Below are 23,981 nucleotides of genomic sequence, written 5' to 3'. Positions count from 1 at the left end.
AGTTGAGGTTGCAATATTTAAAAAATACGTCTATGGACATGCATGCATATTAATAATATTCACCTATATATTATATAATGATGATAATATTGTGATTTTCATATAAACTTTTTTGGGGTTACTGGAAATAAAAATTAAATAGATAACACCTGATAATGACTGGTACATTTCAGTTGAGGACATCTCTGACTGTAAACAGATACAAAGGTCGAACATTTTTTTTAAATAAATTTGGAAATATTCTAAAGTAAAAGTCTCACATTTCTATCTTGAAATGACTTAAAATCTGAAAATGTAAACAACAACAACAAAATTGCTCCATAATTTCTGAGAATAAGTGAAATATTTGTGTTTAGGACATCTCAAACTACACTCATACTGAAAGTCAAGCAATTTTACTGTTTGTTAAACTGTAAAATATCAGATAGTTTTAATGGACCAGCCCAGTTGACGTTAAATTGAGCTCTATGTGGAACTAAAATGAGTTTGACACCCCTGATTTGGGCCTTTAACATCCTCCATGTTTACCATGTGCTTAGATGTAAACAGTTTGACAGACATGATGTTTACATCTAAGAACATGGTGTTAGAATCGCTCATTAATCAGTGTATTCATAGCCCACACAAATCAAGATCTCTGTATGTAAACACAGTTCTGCTTTACATTTCCACCTTCAGCCTGGAATCGAAGCCCAGAACCAGTTGTTTTCTGGCTCTGCTCCGACAGCCCGGTGCCCACTCCCTCCCACTGGTGTGTGATCCAGTTTCAGTCGGGCCCAGTGCTGCCAGACTCTGGGGAGCTGGCTGCACTATCAGATGTCCCCAGAACGAAATGGGCTGTTTTATCACCTCACCCAGTGGCAGCTGTCTCCCAGGCATCCACATACCTGCAAAAGGAGATACATGACCCTCTTCATGCCTCCCTGCGAAACGGTGTGCATCAGTGACTGGGATGGTCTGGAAAGCCGTCCATCACAAGACAGCCGACTTGCCGCTCTGCAGAGACACTGGAGGGGAAACCAGAAGTATCCTATCAGGTATGTGATGGAAATATGCCAGGAAAGCACTTTATGCACTCAGTTTAACTGACACAAAGTCAGGAGAAGACGCTTATAACCCGCACAGTCTTTACAGAAGTGCAGTTGAGCAGCCTGCAGTCTTTTAATCCTGAATATTTTTGCTTATCAAATTTTCGTGAACTTTCCGTGACTGATTCATGACATTTAAGATGATGTTTGGATGCTACTATGAGCACAAAAAAGGACAGCTGAGGGTGATGGACTCATCAGCGGCAAAATACAAAATGTCTAACCCTGGGGTACTTGCAAAAAAACAAAAATACATAACGACAATAAAAATATTCCAACTGATGTCATTTTAGAATACTGAAAAAATAAAATACAGCATGTACAAAATACACATTTAGACAATACAGAAGGACACCATCATACAGTGTCAAACTTTCATGATATGGGCATATGTAATGTGATGTTGGTTTTTTATGTCATGCTTTAAAGTGGATGTTTTATATTAGGTTGAGAGCTAAAACCATTGCTGTTTCTAAAACTGGACTCTTTCATCAGTACACTTACACAAGGCACACTGCGCACACTACATACTTACTTGTGTAGTGCACAAACTTTAACATGGTGTCTTAAATTTAATGTCGCTATTGCGCACTTATGGGAAATGACAGTCACAAGATTTTGCAGCTATTCTTTCTCTAGTTGGAGAGTGAGAGTCACTTAGCAACATTTATGCTTCCTATATCTGGTTGTCTGCTCATTTGACTTCCTCTGCATTTATTTATTTAGTGTACTAAAAATGAAAATGCTCCCACGGCACTTTTCTGTTTCTACAAATGTCCCTGGCTGATACTGGTTGGCTCTATCATCAGCTGATCCATCCAGTTAATGATAGCTGCCAGATTTTGCAAATATTAAGCATCTGACCTCAAATCTAATGTGACCAGGTTACTTAATATACACAGCTCAGATTTAACTGGAGCCACAAATTGCTTTAGCATAAAAATAGATCTTATTGACACAGATAAAATAAAACTTGTCTCTATTCAACCAATTAGCAGCAAGGAACTAAACTGAAAAACCTAAATGCAAGCAAACCAGGCATACCTTGTTTTTTGGATTATGTGTCTCAGCAACCACTCCAGCAATTAGTCCATCACCAAACATGCATGATCTACCAAACACATTTTCAACCTAACCTCTAATAAATCTGCATTTTATGCACTAAAAGATACATTTTATGGCACTACAAGTTTACTTTTGAAATCATGCTTCTAACACATTTTGATTTTAAAAGGGAACCTACCAAATCAAAGATGAAACAAGGGTCTGATTCAGCTGCTGGTGTGTTTCAGAGTGGCATGAAACTTCACTGTAACACATTCACGGCATGAAAAGCCCAGGTGAGCTTCCTGCCGCTTCTTATAGACTCCGCCCCTTTCCTGGGTCCTAGTGCCACACTGGAGAGCAAGCCCCCAGGAAGTGCGCCATGCGCTAATGTAAAATTTACATAGTGGCCGAAAGTGGAATTACACCGTTTGAGTCGGTTTACATGAAGACACTGACCCAGAAAGACTTTTCCCCATTGACTAACATTGTGAAAGAGACGTCTGTAAATTAGTAAATTAATTTTTAGTGAGCGCCAAAAAACCCGCGAAACGTATTCAATCCCTATTTACATGTAAACCATCCAATTCGATATCATTTGGAAAGTCTAAAATAGCCGCAAGTTTAAACTTTTTAGACTGCCATTCAAGCTCGACTAGGGGTTAATCCGGAAGTCGGTCGCTCCGCCGGCGGAAGTCGCGCTCGGCCGCCGGTAATCTCTTTATATGCCATTCCATTAGATCACCGGAAATGCTGGCGTTTGAGGTGTTGTGTTGATCAAACTGAGAGAGATTTGTTGTTAGACAGATAGATAGATAGATAGATAGAATACATTATTATTATTATTATTATTATTATTATTATTATTATTATTATTATTACTAATTTAACCCTTGGGGACCCTTACCTTTTCTTCTTCTTCTTTTTTTTTTTGATAATTTTGGTTGTGTTGATGCATATGACAAGAATTTCTATTAATTATTGAATTTGCAGCTCAGCTCTTGCAATAAGTCTAAAATACACTGTATAAACAAAATTGTTCTGTTCATACTGTTAAGTAGAAAGGATGTGCCATTGAAACTCATTCAAACTGTAATTTTTGATCCCATAGCCATCAAAGCATAAAAACATGCATCTGGGTGTCTGCACTATCAACTAACTATAGCATAGGACCACCATCACCATGTCACATAAAATTGCTAAGAAACAGTCACCACATACAAGAACTAAATAAATGATTGAATTTGCATGACGCCTATAGCCTTTTGGGCTGGGGAAAAGGGAGCTTTCAATCAAAAAATTAAATGATAACTGCAATGTCAGCTTCTGCCTGTGGATGCCAATGCTGAGCAAACAGGTTTTGAAACATTTCAAAACAATGGTATGAAAGTGTTGAAATGTTTCAGATTTGCCATCTCTACTAGACTGTTACCTTTTTCAGTGGAGAGGACAATTTAATATGCATTAACACTGAATTTTACTTATAGTACACTGCATTATGTCATATTTCCCAGTGTTAAAAATACAGAGCTTAGATGTATCCAATCTCAGACAGAACATGACATTACTTTTCTACCGAAGCAAAAGTACATATGGTGTAAACTTTAATAAATTTGTAAAAAGTAAAAAAGTTTCTTTTTCCCCTTCATGACAATAAGCTGCTTTTTCTATAATATATACATGAACTCATGTTAAAAAAAAACATTTATTGTGTAAATAGAGTGTAATGTCCAGCTAACCTTACTAAAACTAACATTTAATCCACAAAGGCTCTGTTTACACTTGGTATTAACATGCGTTTTGGGTGATACAATCAGAAGTGGACAGCACTAAATACAAGTGTAAATGACCACAAAGATGCACTGTGATCCGATCACTCAAACTGCCCGCCAAGATGGTCTGTGAAACATTTGACCACACATATTTTTTATAATGTTTACGCTAAGTACCGTGGCACACCAAGCCAATGGTTGGTCGGTTGCCAGGCCCTCGTCACAGTGGTACGTCCTGCAACCTTAAAAACTCAACCCAATATTGAAAGAGCAAGGCATATTTACGGTGCACCAGTGAACAACAACAACACAACCTCTCAGGACATGTTTCCATTAAGAGCACGTCTATTTCTCTTCTCATACGCCAAACTCTATGGCCAATCATTGGGATTTCATTCAATGACGGCCTCCATGGCTGTCGCCGCCAATTTAACATGCTGAATCAGCCTTAAAAAAGCTGACGTGGGCCAACGGTGCAAAACACACCACGTGAAGAGGGCCGTGGGCACTCACCGTCAGTCCATCGTGGGCAGACCGCCGACCGCGGGCTTGGTGTATCACGGCCTGAAGGAGAATAAAGGATATTCCTGCTTGCTGCTCAGTAAAATAGCTGTCAATCTCCCACCTGTGATCTCTGTGATGTTTAAACATTTTAGTCTCTGTTTCCCTGACAGGGTAATTTCCTTTCCTGATAAACAGGATAGAAAGTACTGCTCTGCGCGCTGACTCACCTTTCACTCTGGCCTCGATTCCTGGCTTGAATGGAAATGCTCTAACCTCTTTTGTGGAGTGATATGTATTGCTAAGGAAAAAGGAAATGACAAGGCAAGGAAATACGATTTGGTTATCTTCCAGTGAGCTATCAGCTGGAGGTGCTGAGGAAATATTAAGTCTGTTATGGAAGGCTTCACTCCCAGTAATAATACGTGACCCGTGCTATATGATGTTCATTTGTTGGGTGAGACTCGTGAAGGGGAGTGATCCATCAAAAAGGCAATGAAAGCAATCAACTAATTAGACGCGAATCTCCGACCATAAATCCCTGCCTGGCCATATCCAGTTGGTTACAGGCGTTTTTAATGGCATGTTTGACTTACGACTTTGGTCAGTTTGACATAATCCTAACAGAGTTTAATAGCCTTTACACACCAGAAAAACCTTGTTCACACAGCCAGTGATTACAGTCAACAGAACCACCAGTCTAACATAGGTTTAAAGACAAAGACGCTGCAGTCATGGATTTGTCCCCATGCAGGGATACAGCCAGGGAATCAGTTGCCAATTATGTAGAAGCCATTTTCTCCATGCTGTGCAGGCCAGGGGTCAGCCACTCAACACCGTCAGGGGTCATCTGCTGGGTGGGGGTGTGGACCACAGTGCTCTGGGGGGTGGGGGAAACCACTTGGATGGACACATCGGATTCGCCGGGCTGGGGGCTTCCTGGAAGATCCGTCATTGCGGATCCCACTGGAGACAAACAAGAACTGTATCCTTGATATCTCAACACTAAGCTTTATTTTTGAAAATCCGGACATGTTGCTGCACTCCACTGAGCCAACAGCTGTATTTAAAAGTGCCTTTAAAATCCAGGAAAAATCGAATAAAATTTCAAAATCTCACAGAATTGTCATACAGACAATTAAAGGAATACTTCACCTACAAAATGACCATGTGTATATCAGTTAGTCACGCCGTGTCACCTTTAATTAGTTAAGAAAAAATATTTGTGATTATTAATAGATTGGGGAAGACATATAACAACAACATATCAAGACATTGTTTACCAACACTCACATGACTTGTGCAATATAATGCAAGTCTCATTTATCCAGTAGTTTGCTCAGTACTTTCCAAACACATGCATTTCTGTAAAATAAAAAAGTTATTTAAAAAAATAACTTTGTGGGCTATTAGATTCTGGCTTTGAGGAGAGCATAGATATGGTTTACAGTTCAAATTCAGATACTAAGGTTTTAGTTAAAATACATGTGTCTTTGAAGTACTGAACCTTTATAAATGGACAGAGTATACTGCACAAGTTGTATGAGTTTGTAAACGGATGTTTTGATACAGTTTTGCTGTTGTTTAACACTGTTCTCAAAAAAAAAACATTGTCATGACTGATATACAAAAGTACAAAACACTCAAAGTGCTCCTGTGAGTGTTTTACCAAAACATGCCCAAAAGGCTTTTTTTTCTGTCAGGTTTTATACTTTAGACTTTTTATAGATTTTTTGCACAACTTTCTGTTTCTAGCAAACACAGTGCAGTGAAAAATATCAGAATAACCTTTTGGAAAGAACTGTTTGCGACTCCTATTTTTATCTTTAAAGCATATCTTAATATACTTTTAGCTGCCTGTTTTTGGTGAGTACATTATGCTGGTATTTAAAGGCATACACTGAAAAATAAATGTTCTGCTGCCCTAAATCACAATTGCAGCTACAGGAGACAATAGCAGCCCAAAGGGGACACAGAATTCCCCCTTTATCCCCTTATGTAAGCTTTTTTTGTTCCTTTACTTTTTAACATTAAAAAAAAATCGACCACAGTGGAGAGTATGTGGAGAGCATTACAGTAAGAGAACATGGAAAGGCAAAAGCCATCTGGGGCTCAGTGCAAGAAAAGAGAGGAGGACAAGATTTGCACATATTCTATTATTTAATTGTTTGTTTTTTATTGTACCTGTTTGTTAGCTAAGTGGTTTATTTGTGTTGATTTCTTATTAACTCTTATTCTTGTTGATAATAAATACAACACATTTGAAACATGCAGGGGGCACCAAATTTCCTAGGTCCAGCACTGGGTGATTATTGACAGATAACTATTTTAATGAGGCCTGGTTTGAAATCTGTTTCACAAACCATGATTCAGCATGACACTTTTTTCACTGACAGCTGCAAGGCCATCGTGGTGGCCTTTTGTTATCTGCTGCTAAAAGGCAATGGCTTTGACATTATGGAAGTGAAGCTATGATGAATAGATTGCTATATTTGGCCATATTTATACAACAAGAGGCACAGACAGATTGGAAAAGATGGCGGGGAGAGTTGTTTTGCTTTATTTACAAGCTAATGACTGTAACTGTGGTTCTGAAAACTCTCTGAGGTGCATCAGTACCATCTGTAGCGTCAACAATCTGCACCGATGCTGCTTGTTAGTACCTTTTTATCTAAAAATGCATGTCTCTATTTAAGATACAATATTTATAAACTAGTTGTGGAGGCTCTTTAAAATAATTGATGGTAATAAAAATGCAGAATGTAACTTGTCTTGGGGACAACTACATTATATAACTGTTTAACTCTTTGAAACTGGAGCAAATTGGTTTGCTTTCTCTCAAAAACATGGGGAAAAAAGGCAATAAGCGACTTGCCAAGAAATGTCCCCAAATTGCAAGAAATTAGTAGATTTAGAAAATTATGTTTTTAAAAAAGAAAACTACATTTGTTATTATCATAATTATATATTTAATTATTTTAATATTCATTTACTTTTTTACAGAAGTACAATAATTTTTAAGCGGTTTTTCAGGTCATGTCCTTTTTTTCCTTTCCCCTTTTGTTGTTGCTTGTTTGTTTTTGTTGCTAATTTTTAGGTAATTTTCTTGTACTTTCCACCAATTTCTTGCTTATTTCTGGATCATTTCTTTATTAGTTGCATATTGCCTTCTTCCATGTTTTTGAAAGAAATCAAACCAATTTACCGAGGTTTTAAAGGTTTAATTTCATTATTTTCTATGGATTTTTTTATATCATTTTGATATGAAACTTATTACTAATATTACCATGAGGAGGAAAGGTGTTTTTCCAGGCTAGCTAACTAGTCTGTTTTAGCAGCGTTTGAACTGATGGTACATGTCAGGCTAACGTCAAGGACAGTCATGTCGTGATTCATGAGCTGTTGAGCGCTGCACCTGCCCCATGAGCCATGACCTTTTGACCTTGAAGTATCATCATGCGTCTGCTCTCTGGGTCACTTTGCTCTTTCCCCTTTTGTTTTCCTCTCCGTCTCTGACTAATTCTGATTTCAGACTGTGAAATGGCAGAAGACATATAATGCCGGTCTCCTCAGGTCAAATGAGACGCGTGCAGCTGTTGCTGGGTCGACTTAAAGAGCATGTATACAGTAGGGAGGGGGCTTCCCTAAATAATTTCTTTCCCTCACTCACCCTCTCTCTCTACCACGGTCTCTATCCCAAACATGGGTCATTTATCTGTCAGTGCTGGGGGGCAGAGCTTGCTTCGTTACACCCAAAACAACAACAGGCAAACAAACTGCAACTTCAGCACCAATCTCTTCCGCTCCCTGCCTGCCTCTAGCTCGCACATTTCTGGTTCTCTCTCGGTCTCAACCATTTCAGATTCTGTTGAAGAGGTCAGAAAATGGCTTCCATTCAGGACAGTCTGGGCAGACTCACACACCCTCTTACAACAGACACACACACACACACATCCCCAGGCCCCCTGCTAAAATGTCAGGTCAGCAGCAGTAGCGGCAGTTAGCAGCAGCAGCACAGCGTGGTTGTGGCACCCCGGTGGAAGAATGTTCGTCGGCCCGCGGCGGCTGCAGTGAGCGCCTTTGTTGTGTGGAATGTGTCAGTGTGGAAGAAACCTGTGTTTATGGGGGCATCATTGTTTGTGGGTGACAAAAACAGAGATGCTACGACACCCGGCTTTAGTGTGCAAGTTGGAGCGTGTGTGTTCGTCATTATCCATATGCACATTTATTTCAAGTGGCTATAATCAGTTTTTTTGGGATGAATGCATCACATGACAATGTGAATGTGAGAGGGCTTGCTTCGGGGCACAATTACAGAAAACTCTGAACATCCACTCAGTTCTCAGAGTTTTTTAATATCTTATCTTATCTTTGGTTTCTGGCCAAAAACTGTGCTGTTTGGTTCACTTTCACCCCTTTCATAAGAGCCTGTTTACAGATAATGTATAAAGATAATGAATTTACAAAGTAGTTACTTTGACATCACCCGCTGGTTTGTGGACTCATGTTTTGAAGACTTAAGTTCTGCATTTCAGCCATCACCCACTTGATTTTTTTGGAGCCAAAAGTGATCATATTCTGTTGGTGATGTGGAGGAGTGACGTGGGATCTGACTGAGACGAGGACAGTCTGTCATTAAAAGTATAAAGACATTTTTTATAAAATAGTAGCTAAAAATAAGCTAACATTAGGTGGTTATGTTAGCCTGGTAGCGATGCATCCATGCACAGAGTTGAAATACGAAAGACAGTTAAATTTAAGCACATTTACTCATCTGGCCAAAAACAAGACAGCAATTGTTTCAGTCGCGGACCAATACAAAATATTTATAGCCCACTAGACTCTTTCACACGTCTGGTAGCTCACCATGTAACGTAAGTAATGTTAGTAACATAAAGACCGAAATACACAAAACCGACATCAGCGAACTACGTTGCCCTCACATCATCATCAAACGGTTGAGTTATGGGAAAAATCACTTTTCTTTTTTGTATGGATCACGTCCAACATGCGTTTTAATTTTCTGATGATATGTGCCCTCCATTTGAATTTCGCTGGTCATAATAGTCATGTGATTGTAAACAAGCTATTTGTAATTCTCTATGTATGTATATGCATTTTACTTCCCTTGTTAAATATATATATATATAGAGAGAGAGAGAGAGTTTTTTTTAATTTGCCATGGTCTATTCATGTACCCTCTTGTAACTACATAACAATACAAGGGGTTAAAACTCGCTGGATGGAAAGCACTTGAACAGTGTAGCACTGTGTGTGTGTGTGTGTGTGTGTGTGTGTGTGTGTGTGTGTGTGTGTGTGTGTGTGCTCAAGGTCAAAATTTTGTCACTCTCATTGAACTCTAATGCCAGTCAGTCACACTGGACATGGGCCTGCATTCTCAGCTGCTGTGCTAAGTCTTTCATGTGCGCATAGTACAAACACACACACACACACACACACACACACACACACACACACACACACACACACTTTATCCTTCTTTGTCTTCATCTCCCTCCTTCTTCACTCTGCATCTCTTCTCTTTCTTCACGTCTCCCCAGTCTCCATCCCCTGCTCTATCTTGCTGTCACTCAATCACACCCTGAACCCTGCAGACATTTTCTTTCTCTCCTTCACTTCCAATCTTCTCCCTCTTTCTCCGACCCACTCCCCTCTGTCTCTTCTCTGTCTCTGCCCTCATTCACTCTCTGTGTCACTGCTCCCCTCATCTCTGCTGGAGTGAATACTGTATCTCTGCAGTTGATATGTGTGTAACTGCGTGAGTTTGTACTGCGTACTGTATCTCTATGTATATTGGTGTGTATAGTGCTGTATAGGTTGATAACTTTGTAGCCTGTTTATGTGAATGCTCACGTGTGCCGGCATCCTGCGTGCCAACCAGCAGCTGTTGTCGGCCAAAGGAGAAAATTCAAGATCAATGGTATTGTGTTGCCAGCGAGCCTGAGGCCTGGCATTCAGTGATACCATGGGAGTGTGTGTGTGCATGTGTGTGTGTGCCCTCACCTCGGCTCTCTCGTTGGGACCAGAACTGCTCGACAGTTTTGGCAATGTCACGCTTCTCTCTCAGTTCTTTCTGCCACTGGCGCAGCTCCTGCACATCTGGGCGTGCCCTGATCTAAAACACACACACCACAGCACACTCGTGAATGCAGCACATGCATAAAAACACATAAGCAACACCATCAATAACTTAATTAAGCTGCGAGCTAATAAGTGCGAGTGAGTTGCCATTGTTTTCTTAAATGACCCATTTAAAGATTCAGTTATGTTTTTTAGTTAATGTATCATTCTGTTTTACTTGAATGATTAAACAGTGAGAGCGGCTCATTTACTGGTGACACTGTTACCTCGATACTTCATACTCATACAGTGCTTCTGCTCGGTATTTGTGCTCATGTAAAGTGATAAATTGACTTTACTTAAAATATTTACTGCATGCTAATGTGTTTTTCGATTGTTCTGTCAGGTTTGGACCTCCCTGTGTCTGAGGTTTAAGGAATCAGAAACATATATAATACCTTAATAATAATAATAATAATAAAGTAAAAAAATAAAGTAAGAGTTATAAATGAAAAGGCAGTGTGAGATAAGCAGAGATGAACTCCAGCTGTTATGAGTTGTTGTTGTCTCTCTGTCTACTCTGTAGTTAACATAAGTTAAGCTTTTGTTCTGGGAGAAAACCCCTGTAGTTGTTGTGTGTGTGCTGCTGGCTTTCCTGAGAGATTACAAAACAGACTCGCTGTTTTAGTTGAATAGAAAATGTCCCTGAAGAACTCTCTTTTCCTTTCTTTATCTTCTTCTCCTAATGCTATTCTCCCACTAATTCGGCCTCCTCCTCCCTCTCTTCTTCAGGTGTGTCTCTCCCTCTCCTCACACTCAAGACGCTATCTCTAATACCAACACCTAATTCTCTCCTCATTCTCCAGCACATAGATGTTTCATCTCTTTCCTCTCTACTCTGTATTCTCTCCCACCTCTCCTCTCTCCAATCTCGTTTTCCTCTTACTCCTCCCACTCCCTTCGACTGCTTGAATGATGACAATAGTGTTGCTATTAGCAGTGGGTATGAAAGTGGGCCTGTTATATAAGCCTGGCGATGGGCTGAGGAATGGGTAAAACTAGCGGGCTCCAATAGTTAATTCACCGGGTGTCACAGTGCTGCAACAGCCCCTCTGCTGATGGGAGCAAACCATAGAAATGGAAATGAGGGGTGAGGGTCAGGAGGGGTGGGAGGGCGGTTGGAGTCTGTCATGTTTGCTCACCATCGCTTGTGTGTGTCTATATTTGTGTCTGTGTGGCCATTTCTACTCTGTCACTTTCCATTGGTGTCCCGCAGCAGCGTTATACCTCCAGTTCTTCTTCTGCTGCTGTCAACTACTGCTAAACGGCAGAGATTATTTACTGCCATGGGACCCCTGAGACGATGCTTTACCATAGGGGACACACAAAGACAAAATCCAAGTCTCAGCTCTTGGAAAGATGACTTTTTTTTTTAATATACATGCTTTCACAGGAGGCTGCCAGTTTGTGTGTGACAGCAGTAGACAAAGAGCCGGGCTGAGTGTGTGTGTGCGTGAGCATTTTGAGGCCTGTCGGTGTGCATCAGCACAGCTGATTAGCAGGGGTGAGGTATTGTTTAGGCTGTGTGCATGTGCATATCTGTATGTTGAGTGTGAGCGTATATGCATTTGAACATGATTTGAGAAGACCAAATTCTGTTTTGTGAGCTATTTTTCCTGGTTTGAATTATTATTGGCTATTTAGTTGTTGCCTGTTTACATATTTATTTATTATTCTACTTTGTTGTCCTTTCATCTACCTTTCATTCGCTTTTTATAGTATTTTACTTATTTATTTATATTTATTACTTTTATTTATATATTTATTTTATTTTATCTTTTATTTTTATCTTTCTATTGATAGGTTTTAAACTGCTTCTGGTGTTTCCTCACTTGCGGTCACATTTCCTCAGTTCCTGGTTTTAATGAGTCCTCTTATTTTAGCACTTTACTTAATTACAAAGTCTTCCTTTTTATTTATTGTGTGTGTGTATTTTGGTTTTGTTGTATGAAGCACTTTGTGTTACAGTTTCCTTTGTATGAAAAGTGCAATACAAATTAAGTCTGATTTATTTATGTATTTATTTATTTATGAACCTTTGATAATACAGTTTTGTGTGGCGGTAATCACTGATGTCTGCGCATGTGTCTCATGCTGCGTGAGTATGCATGAAGATCAGAGTGAAAATTAGTAAGGCCGCATGCATTCACACGCATTATTTGACATGCGAAAGCACTTTTGCAAGAATACACATTCACACATTGAAAAAAGCACAAAGCACTAAAAAGAGGGACTGCATCCTCCTCCATCTCTCAAAGCCAGCAGCAGAAGCAGTGCCCCCCCACGCTCACCACCACGCACCCACAAAAATGCACACAACCACACAATGACACAAATGGTGCCGTCTTTCTCACACACACTTCAATTCTGCTGCACAGCCTTTCAAGCTGCCTTCCCTTGCAAAGCTGCCTGTGAGACCGTGCTCCTCTCCCAGTCTCACACTCTGCAGCAGCACAATAGCTCCTGTTTGGACAAACTGGCTGCAGTCACATCACCAGGCGCACTGACAGGCTGCACAAAGACACAGCCACCACAGCCTGCTCCGTCAACACTTCACACCCCATCCACCCACCGGTCCATCGATGCTTCCAGCGAGGTTTAACCAGCTGAGGAACCTGTGATCTGATTCATGCCTTTGTAGACAAAGGCACAGGAAGTGGTTGCACTGTGATCCTGCTCTGCTTTGCAACAACACTTAAAATACTCTCTATGGTACTCATGATAGTGGATATTACATGACTACCTGAGGAGGCCTTTTAAAATACGAACACTCCATGTAATTCTGGGAAAGTGTGCCTCTACAGCCACTCTGCAGGAGAGGAAAGTGAGGATGAAGCAGAGCCACCGGCTACTGAACGTCCTGAGTGCTTGTGACATATTTTCTGCATGAGTGTCACTGCACGTGGCCTGTCACTGACTTAACACACTGGACATCAATTCAAACCATTCATCTGTCACTGCCCTCGGATCATTCAGCTGGAATCGCAGACCTAGTTCTGCTGTTGACTCTACAGCTCCCTGAGTGTGAGTGTGAGTGTGTGTGTGTGTGTGTGTGTGTGTGTGTGTGTGTGTGTGTGTATGAGAGAGAGAGTCATTCAAACAGCTCTATTAATTTATGTCATGTGGAATATACTCAGTTCTCACAGTGTCCTACTTTTGGACAATAAGTGGACTTCCTAGTAGGGGTGTAATATAAATGCCCTTAAATATCATATTATGTTTGTGATACTTTATTGATTCTGAAAAACCCTGCATTTAATCAATAATTTACATCAATGCAATGCACCACTGGCATTGACAATTAGAAAATAAATTGCATTTTATCACCTTGCTCGCAGTATTGCAATGCATTACAGATATATTTTATTGTAAACCCTGTATCACGATACGAGTACGAGTCTTGCCACTACAAAGTCCTACCTGCTAGCCCAAGAAAACTTTCCTCAGACATGTCGGGATCATAGACTGTAAAGCTAAATTCTTATCACCCCCTAGTGGCTGGCTGCAGAATAGGTCACAAACCATGCCCCCGCAATGTTAGCTGATAGGACATGGGCCAAACTAAAATATCAAAGTACAAACATACATTTTTCCCCAAAAATGGTTTCTGACATTTTAGTTAGCTCTTATCACACTGATGTTTGTTCAAGTGTTTATTTTTCTGGTAATTTTGGTTTTAATTAGTTATCTGAAGCTATAAAAAGGGAGTTTGATGTCATGATTGACAGCTGTGTGCGCCAATTGGTGCACTCACGATGGATGGCGCTTCTTTTTATTTATTACACCAGAGAAACAGGGTGAGGAAAGTAAACAGCCTTCGTTGCCATTAGTTTTTTTTTTTTAATTCCACTTGGTGTGTCTGTGCCTTTAGCTTTGTATTTACAGGACAAATATGAAAGAGGTAACAATCTTCTCATCCAACTCTCATCAAAAGCAAAAAAGTGTATTTCCCAAAATGTTGAAGTATTAAGTTCTCTAAATAGACAAACAAAAACTATAGAATCAAATCTGATGACTGATGATGGAGTAAAAGAAGAAAACCAATAACGAACATCTTGTCTCACCTGTGTTAGATTTACACATTTAACCTGCTTAGGTTAGACAAGGCTGTGCTGCACAGGACAGTGCTGTGCTATGGTCAGGAAAAGGCCATACACAGTGTGTGCATGCTTAATAGATCAGCAGAAATGATTTTGATAAAAGCCCTCTCCTCTGCCTCACCACATACCCTTACACTGACAGCCTAATTGTAATGCCTATTCATTACACAGCAGCCACATTACTCCAAGTCAGCTGACCAGACCTAAGAGAGCCTGAGAAGCCTTAATGAACAGCAGAGTGTGTGTGCATGTACATATGTGTGCATTACAGTAGCAGGCATGGATGAATGGATTAGAGTTGGGCTAAGGCACACAGTGTAAAGAAGATTATGTAATATGTTTAGACCGAGCAGCTCTTCATAGTTTTACATGAGACAAACAACAATCACATTGTCTGGGCTGTAGATGTGAATTAGTGTGTGTGTGTGTGTGTGTGTGTGTGCGCGCACGCGCACGTGTGTGCTATCTCTACTGTTACTCTTCTTCAGTCCTCATATGTTTTGATTACAGAGATTAATAATGGAGGGATAAAATTCTAAGGTACAAAAATACTGCCTTCCCTGCTTCCTGCCTCTCAGTCCGTCTGTCTTTCTTACATGCATGCATGCACGCACGCACACGCACGCACGCACGCACACACACACACACACACACACACACACACACACACACACACACACACACACACACCCCCTCTGCAGTCAGCGCTGCGTCAGGCAGGTTATATAACAGCAGTGAGTGTAAGAGTGAGGGGAAAGAGAGAGGGGGTAGAGAGAATAGAGCATATTGACAAAGGTAGAGGTGTGCACTTTGGATTAAGCTCTTATTATTATTAATATTATTATTATTATGTCAGATATCTACATGTTAACATATTAAGCGAAGTATTAAAAAACATCACAGAGAACTTAAATTCATCACTGAGGCAAATGTTTTTGTGTGTGTGTGTTTTTCTACAGCAAAATCCCATAATCCTATTAAACTCCTATTATAAACCATCAAAAATATTCTCATGGAATTAACAATTAGGACAGATTATGGTGAAATATAGCCTGATAGTGTTCACATAGATATTAAAAGCAACAGTGTGTAGGATTTAAACAGATTTAAGGTGATTTAGTGGCATCTAGTGGTGAAGATTGCAGATTGTAACCAGCTGAGTCTTCTCCTGGTTAGAATTTCTTTAGTGTTCATTGTCCAGGAAGTTTTATCGGGAGATAAATTATCTGCAGAGGGCTCTTCCTCTCCAAAACATATGGAATATGTGATTAAAACACTGAATTAAGCAATTTCATGTTTCAAATCAGTCTTTCTCCTGTGCTGTAAAGCTCATCAGAGAAGGGCCGATTGCACAGAACCTGTTATGTGTGATCACCTTTTTTTCTCTGATAATTTAAGATTCAGATGTTCAGAAGGTTTTTACCAGGAGCCAAATTATCAGCAGAGGTCTCTTCCTCCCCAAAACAAACAGACCCAGTTAAAACGCCCAGACTTAAGGCGGGAAAAAAATGAGAATACAGCATTTCATTTAAAAAAGAAAACATCTAACACTGCGTGTTATGGATGGGCTGCTACCTAAGGTGCCAGACATGAACGACCCTTTCCAGAATCAGTGTTTGGTTTGTCCACTCTGGGCCACTGTAGAAACATGGTGGTGCAACATGGCTGACTCCATGGACAAGGGCCTGCTCCCTTAATGTAGATATGAACGGCTTATTCAAAGGTAACGAAAAACACGATTCCTTTATGTGGTGATTATACACAGAAGAAAATATACCTACTGTGCAAGAGTCTTAGGCCACCATAGATTTGATGTTTTAGCAAAGTTATGAGGTTATATTTATTTCTCAGTCTCTTTTTTAAGATACAAAGAATACAGAGAACATGTAGAATACATTAAAACACAAAAAGTCAGAACAAAATGGCTTCTTCAGACTAATGTCAATATTTAGTGTGAAACAGAGAATTGAAGTCAGAATTAGGTGTAAAACATGGAATCAAACAACCACAACAAAAGGTAGGTTAAACAATCAATATTGAGCTTTGGACATGTCTCGATTGCAACCTGGTGTAAACACAAGTTCAAATCATGCAAGTAGAAATGGAGGTCGCACTAAATAATTGCAACTTTAGCCTGCTGAAGTTGTTTTATTCTGAAATACTTGAGTTATGAATACTGTATATATATTTCCTGTATGTTGTGATTGTATATCAGTAAAGAGACTACTGATAAATAAATGTGTATGATCATTATAACCTTGCTAAAATAACAAAGTTTAAGGTGGCCTCAGAGTGTTGCACAGTACTGTGTATTATACTGCATTTCTGGAGTCCCCGTAAATCCCAGAAACTGAACCTCTAAATATGCGAACCATGACATCATGATATGAAAGTTTTGTAAGGATACACTTATAATGCAAGACAGTATTGATAATATTAACATGCTATGTGAAAAAAATGCGTGCATACACATTCTCATGCCACACAGACACAAATGATGTTACACACACAGAAACTAATGGAGTTTTTCAGTGCATCAGTGCTTCACAGATGACTCTGCTTTTGCTGATGTCCTTGTCTCTGCTCCGCTGCCCGCTGAGTTGTTAACTGCTTTTTTTCTCGCGCCAAGGTAACAGCAGCCGTGACACACCACAACGCCCGTCAGGACTTTGCCTCAGTGCCTACCCAAAATATCTCCACCCTATGTACTTTGAATAAGTCATGATCTTCAGACGCACACCCTCAACTTTGGACCCTGACTGTGCTGCGTTCACAGCCTCCCAGTGCTTCTCAGAGGCTGCATCTCGCTCCCTATTCTACAGATGTTGCCGAATCTTCATCTCCCTCACTATGCCCCATTCCTAATCCCAAATCACTCTGCAACATCATCTTGCCTCTCTCCTCCCTTTCGTCATCCACCCATCCATCTGAAAATACTCCTAGCGTAGCCTACGATTCATCCTCCCAGATATATCCTCTCAGTCTCTCACTACTGTCTCCTTCTGGCTGTGTTTCTTCCTCTAAATCCCTCGGGTGCTCTGGGCTGCAGTGCTATCAGCGGCCCTAGTGAACCTCTCTTAGTTCAGGGTAAACAAAGTGAGGAGTGACAGGCGGTCGGCTCACTGCTGCCACCCCATGAGCAGTCTTTTTTGGTTGTTGTTACAAATAAAAGAGAGGAAGTGTTGCCCCCTGCTGGTGCAAAAGTAGCCCAAACATGGATGCATGCACACACACATTCAATACTTCTTTTTGCGCACTCTCCCACAAATTCGACTACATGCAGAAATGTTCAGATCATTCAAACAGAACGTAATTGTACATGACAGCACAGCTGGCATCTTTTTGTCTCAATGGTTTGTGCAGCGACACTGAAGCTGAATCCTCTCACAAGCACGAAGGATAAGAAACGAAAAAATAAGTGCTTCTGCTGAGACAAACAAAAAACACAACCTCTTCTTAAATCCCTACAAAGTACAACACTGGGCTTTTTTGTGTGTGAGCGTGGAGAATTTGCTGCCGCTTGCCTCTGGTAGTGTCTGTTTATGTCTATTTATATCTCAGCACAGAGTACTTCAGACCACAACGCCCACACAGGAAGGAATTAAATCCCGCCATCACTGATGACATAATCAAGCTGCTGAATGAAATTGCAGTCCCCTGTGGAAGAGGGACTTTTCCGTGGGATGGGATTATACAACAAGATCGCACTGTGGGCCAATGCACATGCAGGAGGGCGCCTATTGTTTGTTAGGATAACAGACCCACACACACACACACACACACACACACACACACACACATAGGCAGGCGCGCTCACTGTGGTGTGTTGGGTAATAACAGGGTTCCTTCAAGCCTTCTATCTTCAAAATTTCCACTCTGTAACTTCTTAAATCTATCTGAAGAGTTTGGGAGGTGGTAATTAGAGTTGGTCAGCCTGGAAAAGCCCAGGCGTAGCTAAAGTTACGTTCAAATATGTCAAGCGATAAGAGTTTTTAAATCCTATTTTCTTAAGCTTTAGAGTTTATATGCTTATGTGTATTTTCCATGTTTTTCGAGGCTTTTCAAAACTGTGTAATTAGTTTTCTTTCACCTGTGTCTGTCTGCATTCCTTGCCCTATTTCTTAATAATCCAGCATACCTTGTATCCCCTCCAGAAAGCCTGGATGAGCAGAGCGGCTTGATCCTCGCTCAGCAGCAGAAACAGAGGGATGGGAGGCCTGGGACTGAAGACAGAGAGAAAAAGAAAAAGAGAAAAGATTTGACAAGAGACAAAAAGGGGGGGATACATGCTGCATAAAAAATACAGCATGTATCTGTGAATAAGCGTATTTATGAGTTTTAATTACTTAAATCTAATTTTTGTATAATTATTTTCCTTGAAATTTTGGGCTGAACACAGATTTGTGTGATTTTCTTACAATGAATGTAAACAATGAATTTAAAGGAAACAGCTGTTGCACGTGCGTGTGTTGGGTGACATTTAGGACACTCACTGCATGCTGAGCCAGTCCTTGACAAAAGGGATGTCATGGAAGTTCAGTGGGACCTGTTCTCGCCTGCGGGGGTTGTGGCTGATGAAAAAGGAAAGGAGGACAAAAAACCCCAAAAAAGCATGACACACAAACACAGTTTTTTTTGCACATAGCACTTAAAAACACATTTGAGGAAACTGATGGGGTGAGGTGAGGATTACACAGTCGAGAGAGAGAGAGATGTATGTGTGTGTATGTGTGTGTGTGTGTGTGTGTGTGTGTGTGTGTGTGTGGACTGTTACTTGTAGAGCCACTCTGTCAAGAAGTCACACGGGTTAAATGCCGTTTTTTCCCTCTGCAACACAAAGAAAATAATCAGTGCCATGCATCATGCGGAGGAATTACTCAGCATTACTTAAACTCATTACATGTGAAACGGTAAAAAAATGAAAATGTAAAAATACTCAATTACATGTTAAATGTACTTAAAGTATTAAAACTCTACGTTATTATTGTAGATTATATTCTTGGACTAGTATTACTGATGCAGCCATGGGTAAAATTTTAATGCTGTACTTAGTCAGGATTAAGTACATTTAAATTACTTAATATTCTACTGGGTAATTAGAAAAGAAAAACGTGTACATATTACAGTAGTTATCTCAACAGACTGTGAATCCAAACACATAAATTAATTTAATTCTTTAGGGTTTTAAATTAATCTCTAGTTATTTTAACAACATTGGCCACCTGTAGTTTGTTACATGTTTCTAAGAAGAAATTCAGACCTCAAAACAACCATGTTTCTGTGCTTCTTTCAGTAAAGCCTCCAGTCCGGGCAGCAGCACTGGAAACACTCTCTTCTCCAAAAAACGTGTGACAGGACCTGACAAAAACACACAAACATACATTTATACAAAACAATATATGGCAAGGTAGATATTATAATCTAAACTGTGTTTGTGTGCTATATCATAGGGGTGGGAATCAGTCATTTTTATTGCAGCAAGTTGTATGTAGAGGACAGAAAAAGATAATGACTTTATTATTCTAGAAGGCTACTAAAAGTTTAATTTGAATTTAAAATAGTTAGGGTTTCCTGACACCCTCACAGACAAAATATGACAACATTTCATAACCTTTGAAAGACATTTCAAGGACCCAAAATATATGTGTATATGTTTTTCAATTATCGGCAAGTAGCCCATAATTAATAATTTTTTAAACTTTCAATGATTTTTTACTAATTCCATGACTTTCCAGGCCTGGAAAATATGACTGTGAAATTCCATGGCTTTTTCAGGTTTTCCAGTGATAAAATATTACAGGACATGCATGGAAATGAAACACTGATACAAAATTTATGCTGAAACTGTAAAAGTAGACATAAATTACGGCAGATTTAGCCACCCCTCCCCGGTGTTGACTCTATGGTTACGGCCTTGACATATAGACCAGAACGGCAGTTGGACCCTGCAGGACAAAGCCCACTCATCTTACGTTCATGTAGTTGTGGTAGTGATGTAGTTTCAGCTGTTGACGGGCGCTTCTGGCTTGAATGACGAGGTTTTCCCAACACAGAGTAGCCGGCGAGAGCAGGGTGACAGAGAAGAGGGTCAAAGTCTCTCAGAGGATCATCGTCCACAAACACCTAATCAAACACCACTGTTGATTACTTCAGAGCATACTAATAATGATAACTTTATTTACACAGCACATTTAAAAACAGAGTTTGACAAACGAAGCAACACAGACTCAAGACACCTCAGAGGCAATATAACAATAGTCAATAACGCCAAACAAAGAACTAAGGTAGAATTAAACACAAGATTAAGATTTAGGATAAACACAATATAATAATAATAATAATAATAATAATAATAATAATAATAATAATAATAATATTAATAATAATAGTAGTAATAATAATAATGATAATAATAATCAGGATCAAGACAGAATGAAAAGATAAATTAAAAGATAAACTAAAAGACAAATTAAAAGATGACATCACATAAAAGTAAGTCTAAAAAATGGGTTTGGAGAAGTGATTTAAAAGATCCACATGGTAAGCAAGTTTTTGTACTTCAATCTGTGGTGTAAAATTATGGAATAGTTTAAATATTAAGTTGAAGCAATGTTTAAACATGAAAAAAAATGTACAAGGATATGATTTTCATAAGGTACAAGGGCAAAGAAGGGGTTTGACATTCACCAGGTGTTTACAGGGATTATAGTACAATTTATTGTTTTGTATTGTTTTGTATTATTTCCTTTTTTTGTATCCTTCCTCTTTTTCGGTAAAAAAAACAATGTAGATATGTTTATATATAATTTTATATGGTCTGTATAGTTTATAGTTTATATATAGTTATATATTGTTATATAGTTTAAGAAAATTCAATCAATTTAAAAATGGAAACAGTACATTTTTTTTCAATAAGGGTAGGGTGTGGGGGTGAGGACCATAATTATAACCACACAGGGATAAATGAGCTGAAAGATAAGCTGACCTTGGCTGTGGTGAGTCCATAAAAGACTGGGGAGTGTATACTGGCGCTGTACTGGGAGAACTGGGTGCTCACTGAGCTGCTGTCTGTCCACACAGCACTGGGAGGACTGGGCTGCTCGGCTTCATACTCTTAGACGACAAATTAAACAAAACAAAAAAACATCTATTACGTTCATATTTTTAATTCACAGAATCGCAAGCATAATGTTGCCATTTTACCTTCACACACTTGTTGCCAAAGTGACTTTTTGGCACCGATTATCTTCGCCATTATCGTTCCGCCTTTTCTCTCTTGCGGTTGCCAGGGGCTCGCTGGGTTGCCAAGGAAGTAGTCATGCCTCTGACTTCCGGTGTAAACAAAAGCAAACTCATCAGTAGATTCTGCATTTCTAACCAGATCTAAGATTAATTTTAAGATTTCGCACAATTTCTACCCTTCTGATGTTATTTTTTTTTAATTTAATGATGCAGATAAAAATTTACATTTTGTGGAACTAAATCTGAAACACGGATATATTTGTGCTATAGTTGTCCTCACTCATTTAAGATCTGATCATACGTGGAAATAAATATTTTAAGGAAGACTGGTCACTGTGTAAAACTAAATCTCAAAGATTGCATTTATTTTAAAAGCCATGGTAACTTATTCAGCTCAGGGTAAATTTCATTTTCACAAATCTAAATGTGCAAAGTCATCCTCCTTTTCTTCTCTTTTTTTGTGATTGATTTTTTAGTGTATGTTTTTAGTTAAATAAAGTCTCTGCAACATGTAAATAAAAGGAAAGGTAGGCTATATCGACCCAACAACATTTTGACCTGCTATTTGGTAATTTATGTTTTACATCATTTTAAAGTGCTGTCTTTTTTGGGGGTGTTTTCTTTTTGTGTGCTTGGTTACTGGTTGCACAATATGACCTAAAACGTACCTGAATAGTGCCAAACAAACAGCGCTTCTCCCCCCATTGTTCCGGTATTGGTCGCCAGAGGGCAGCAGATCAGCCGCTGTGAATACAGGCACGATGACCTATCGATGCTGGAACAAAGAAACAAAATATGATTTCAGATTTGCTTCACTGTAAACTCTTAAAGGAAAAGCAGGATACATTTTAATACTAACTCAATGTCGGCATTTCTATATAGTGTATTCTGAAAGGTATTTTTAAGACTAAGTATGATTCTCCCAGTATGTTTTGCAAACTGTTTGACTGCAACTCTTTTAATAAATATCATCATAGGTTTTCAGTGACTATAAGAACTCCCTATACACCTTAAATGGATAAGTTACACATTAGTTTGTAATTACTAAAAGGATGTTACATGCTTATTCTTTTAGTTAAGGCCTTTTGCCTTTTCAAATTAATAGACAGGACTATGAGAGTACCAAACGCCACAATCTAGCAAACAAACATGTGATTCATGTTATTCTGAGGGATTCTTATTTCATACTGCTAGTTATCTTGTATTTTTTGCTTTATTTTTGCTTCGTTTAGTTAGATTTCTGGGGCCATATTCACAAAGCTTCCTAGTACCAAGAGTTGTTCCAAGTGACAAAATCATAAAAAAGTCTTAGAATTATGGTGTTTTCGAAGAATTTCCGCTTAAAGCTAAGAGTAGATCCTAGTAGAGATAAAAATATTCACAAAGCGTTTTAACCATTATGAGGCCATTAAGGTGAAAAACTGTTAGGAGTAAGGAAGAGGACTTTTAAGAGCCTCAAAATTTCCTTAATCTGAGGAGAATATGGTGAAAAGACAAATATTCTAACACTGGATGACAGTCAGATAATAAAATGCTACAGATGAGATTTGACAGGGATGATTTTGTGGTCTATCTTAACAGAGATTTGTTTACATCTCCCAGTCAGCTTAAAGACAATATAATGCCATAAACAAAGTGATGACAAAACTGAAATATTTTGCAACTTGAAAATAAACCAGTGCAGCAGCGGTGTCACTTGGTCTGTCTCACCTTTCCATCAGCTAACAAATACAGCACTTTCACCGTCTCTTCTTGTGATGAAGTTCATTTCATCTCCATTGGGTGTCCACACCTTCCAGGCTCACAAAAGGACAACCAATCACACCTGTTAAAAGAACACATCACACCTAGCAGCAGTGTTCACTACACCTCTTCACTAAGTTTAAAAGTCTTTGTCCCTTCCTCGCTCAAAGTTACGCTGTGACCTTTCCTAAATCACTCCTTGCCTGAAATGTTTCAGCCAAGTTAGGAGCTCTCTAAAAGTATTCTCACAGTGTTTGTGAGTACAACCCCTGATCTGCTAACACTGCTCTTATACCAGGAAGAAAGTTCAGTCCTACATGTCAGATCTGGTACTATTGGCTCTAAATATA

At 39.3% G+C, this 23,981-nt stretch overlaps 2 protein-coding genes and 1 long non-coding RNA gene across 3 annotated transcripts in view; 1 reads left to right on the top strand and 2 right to left on the bottom strand.

Moving 5' to 3' along the window:
- The window catches only part of gpr139 (G protein-coupled receptor 139), a 69,727-nt gene extending 68,711 nt beyond the window's left edge, over positions 1-1,016 (bottom strand). The window contains exon 1 of the mRNA XM_088091118.1: positions 888-1,016. The gene's annotated coding sequence lies outside the window, so the exon portion shown is untranslated. The remainder of the gene's footprint in view (positions 1-887) is intronic.
- On the top strand, positions 899-19,105 carry LOC148186481 (uncharacterized). Its single transcript, XR_015779666.1, has 2 exons — positions 899-1,037; positions 18,801-19,105. It is a non-coding gene; the product is annotated as an uncharacterized LOC148186481 (long non-coding RNA).
- iqck (IQ motif containing K) lies at positions 3,722-23,950 on the bottom strand. Its single transcript, XM_042504126.2, is given in 12 exon segments — positions 3,722-5,225; positions 5,228-5,371; positions 10,430-10,541; positions 18,785-18,869; positions 19,140-19,217; positions 19,421-19,473; positions 19,907-20,004; positions 20,619-20,769; positions 21,632-21,759; positions 21,850-21,974; positions 22,557-22,663; positions 23,599-23,950. Coding segments are annotated over 10 exon segments (951 nt in total). The 5' UTR covers positions 21,902-21,974; positions 22,557-22,663; positions 23,599-23,950; the 3' UTR covers positions 3,722-5,175.
- Positions 23,951-23,981: the final 31 nt, after the last annotated feature.

Source organism: Plectropomus leopardus, chromosome 18 (genome assembly GCF_026936395.1).
Source record: "Plectropomus leopardus strain MGB_pleo_1.0 chromosome 18, ASM2693639v1, whole genome shotgun sequence".
NCBI classification, from domain to species: Eukaryota; Metazoa; Chordata; class Actinopteri; order Perciformes; family Serranidae; genus Plectropomus; species Plectropomus leopardus.
Note: the sequence above shows the minus strand (reverse complement) of the source record. Positions and strands in the feature narration are given on the sequence as shown.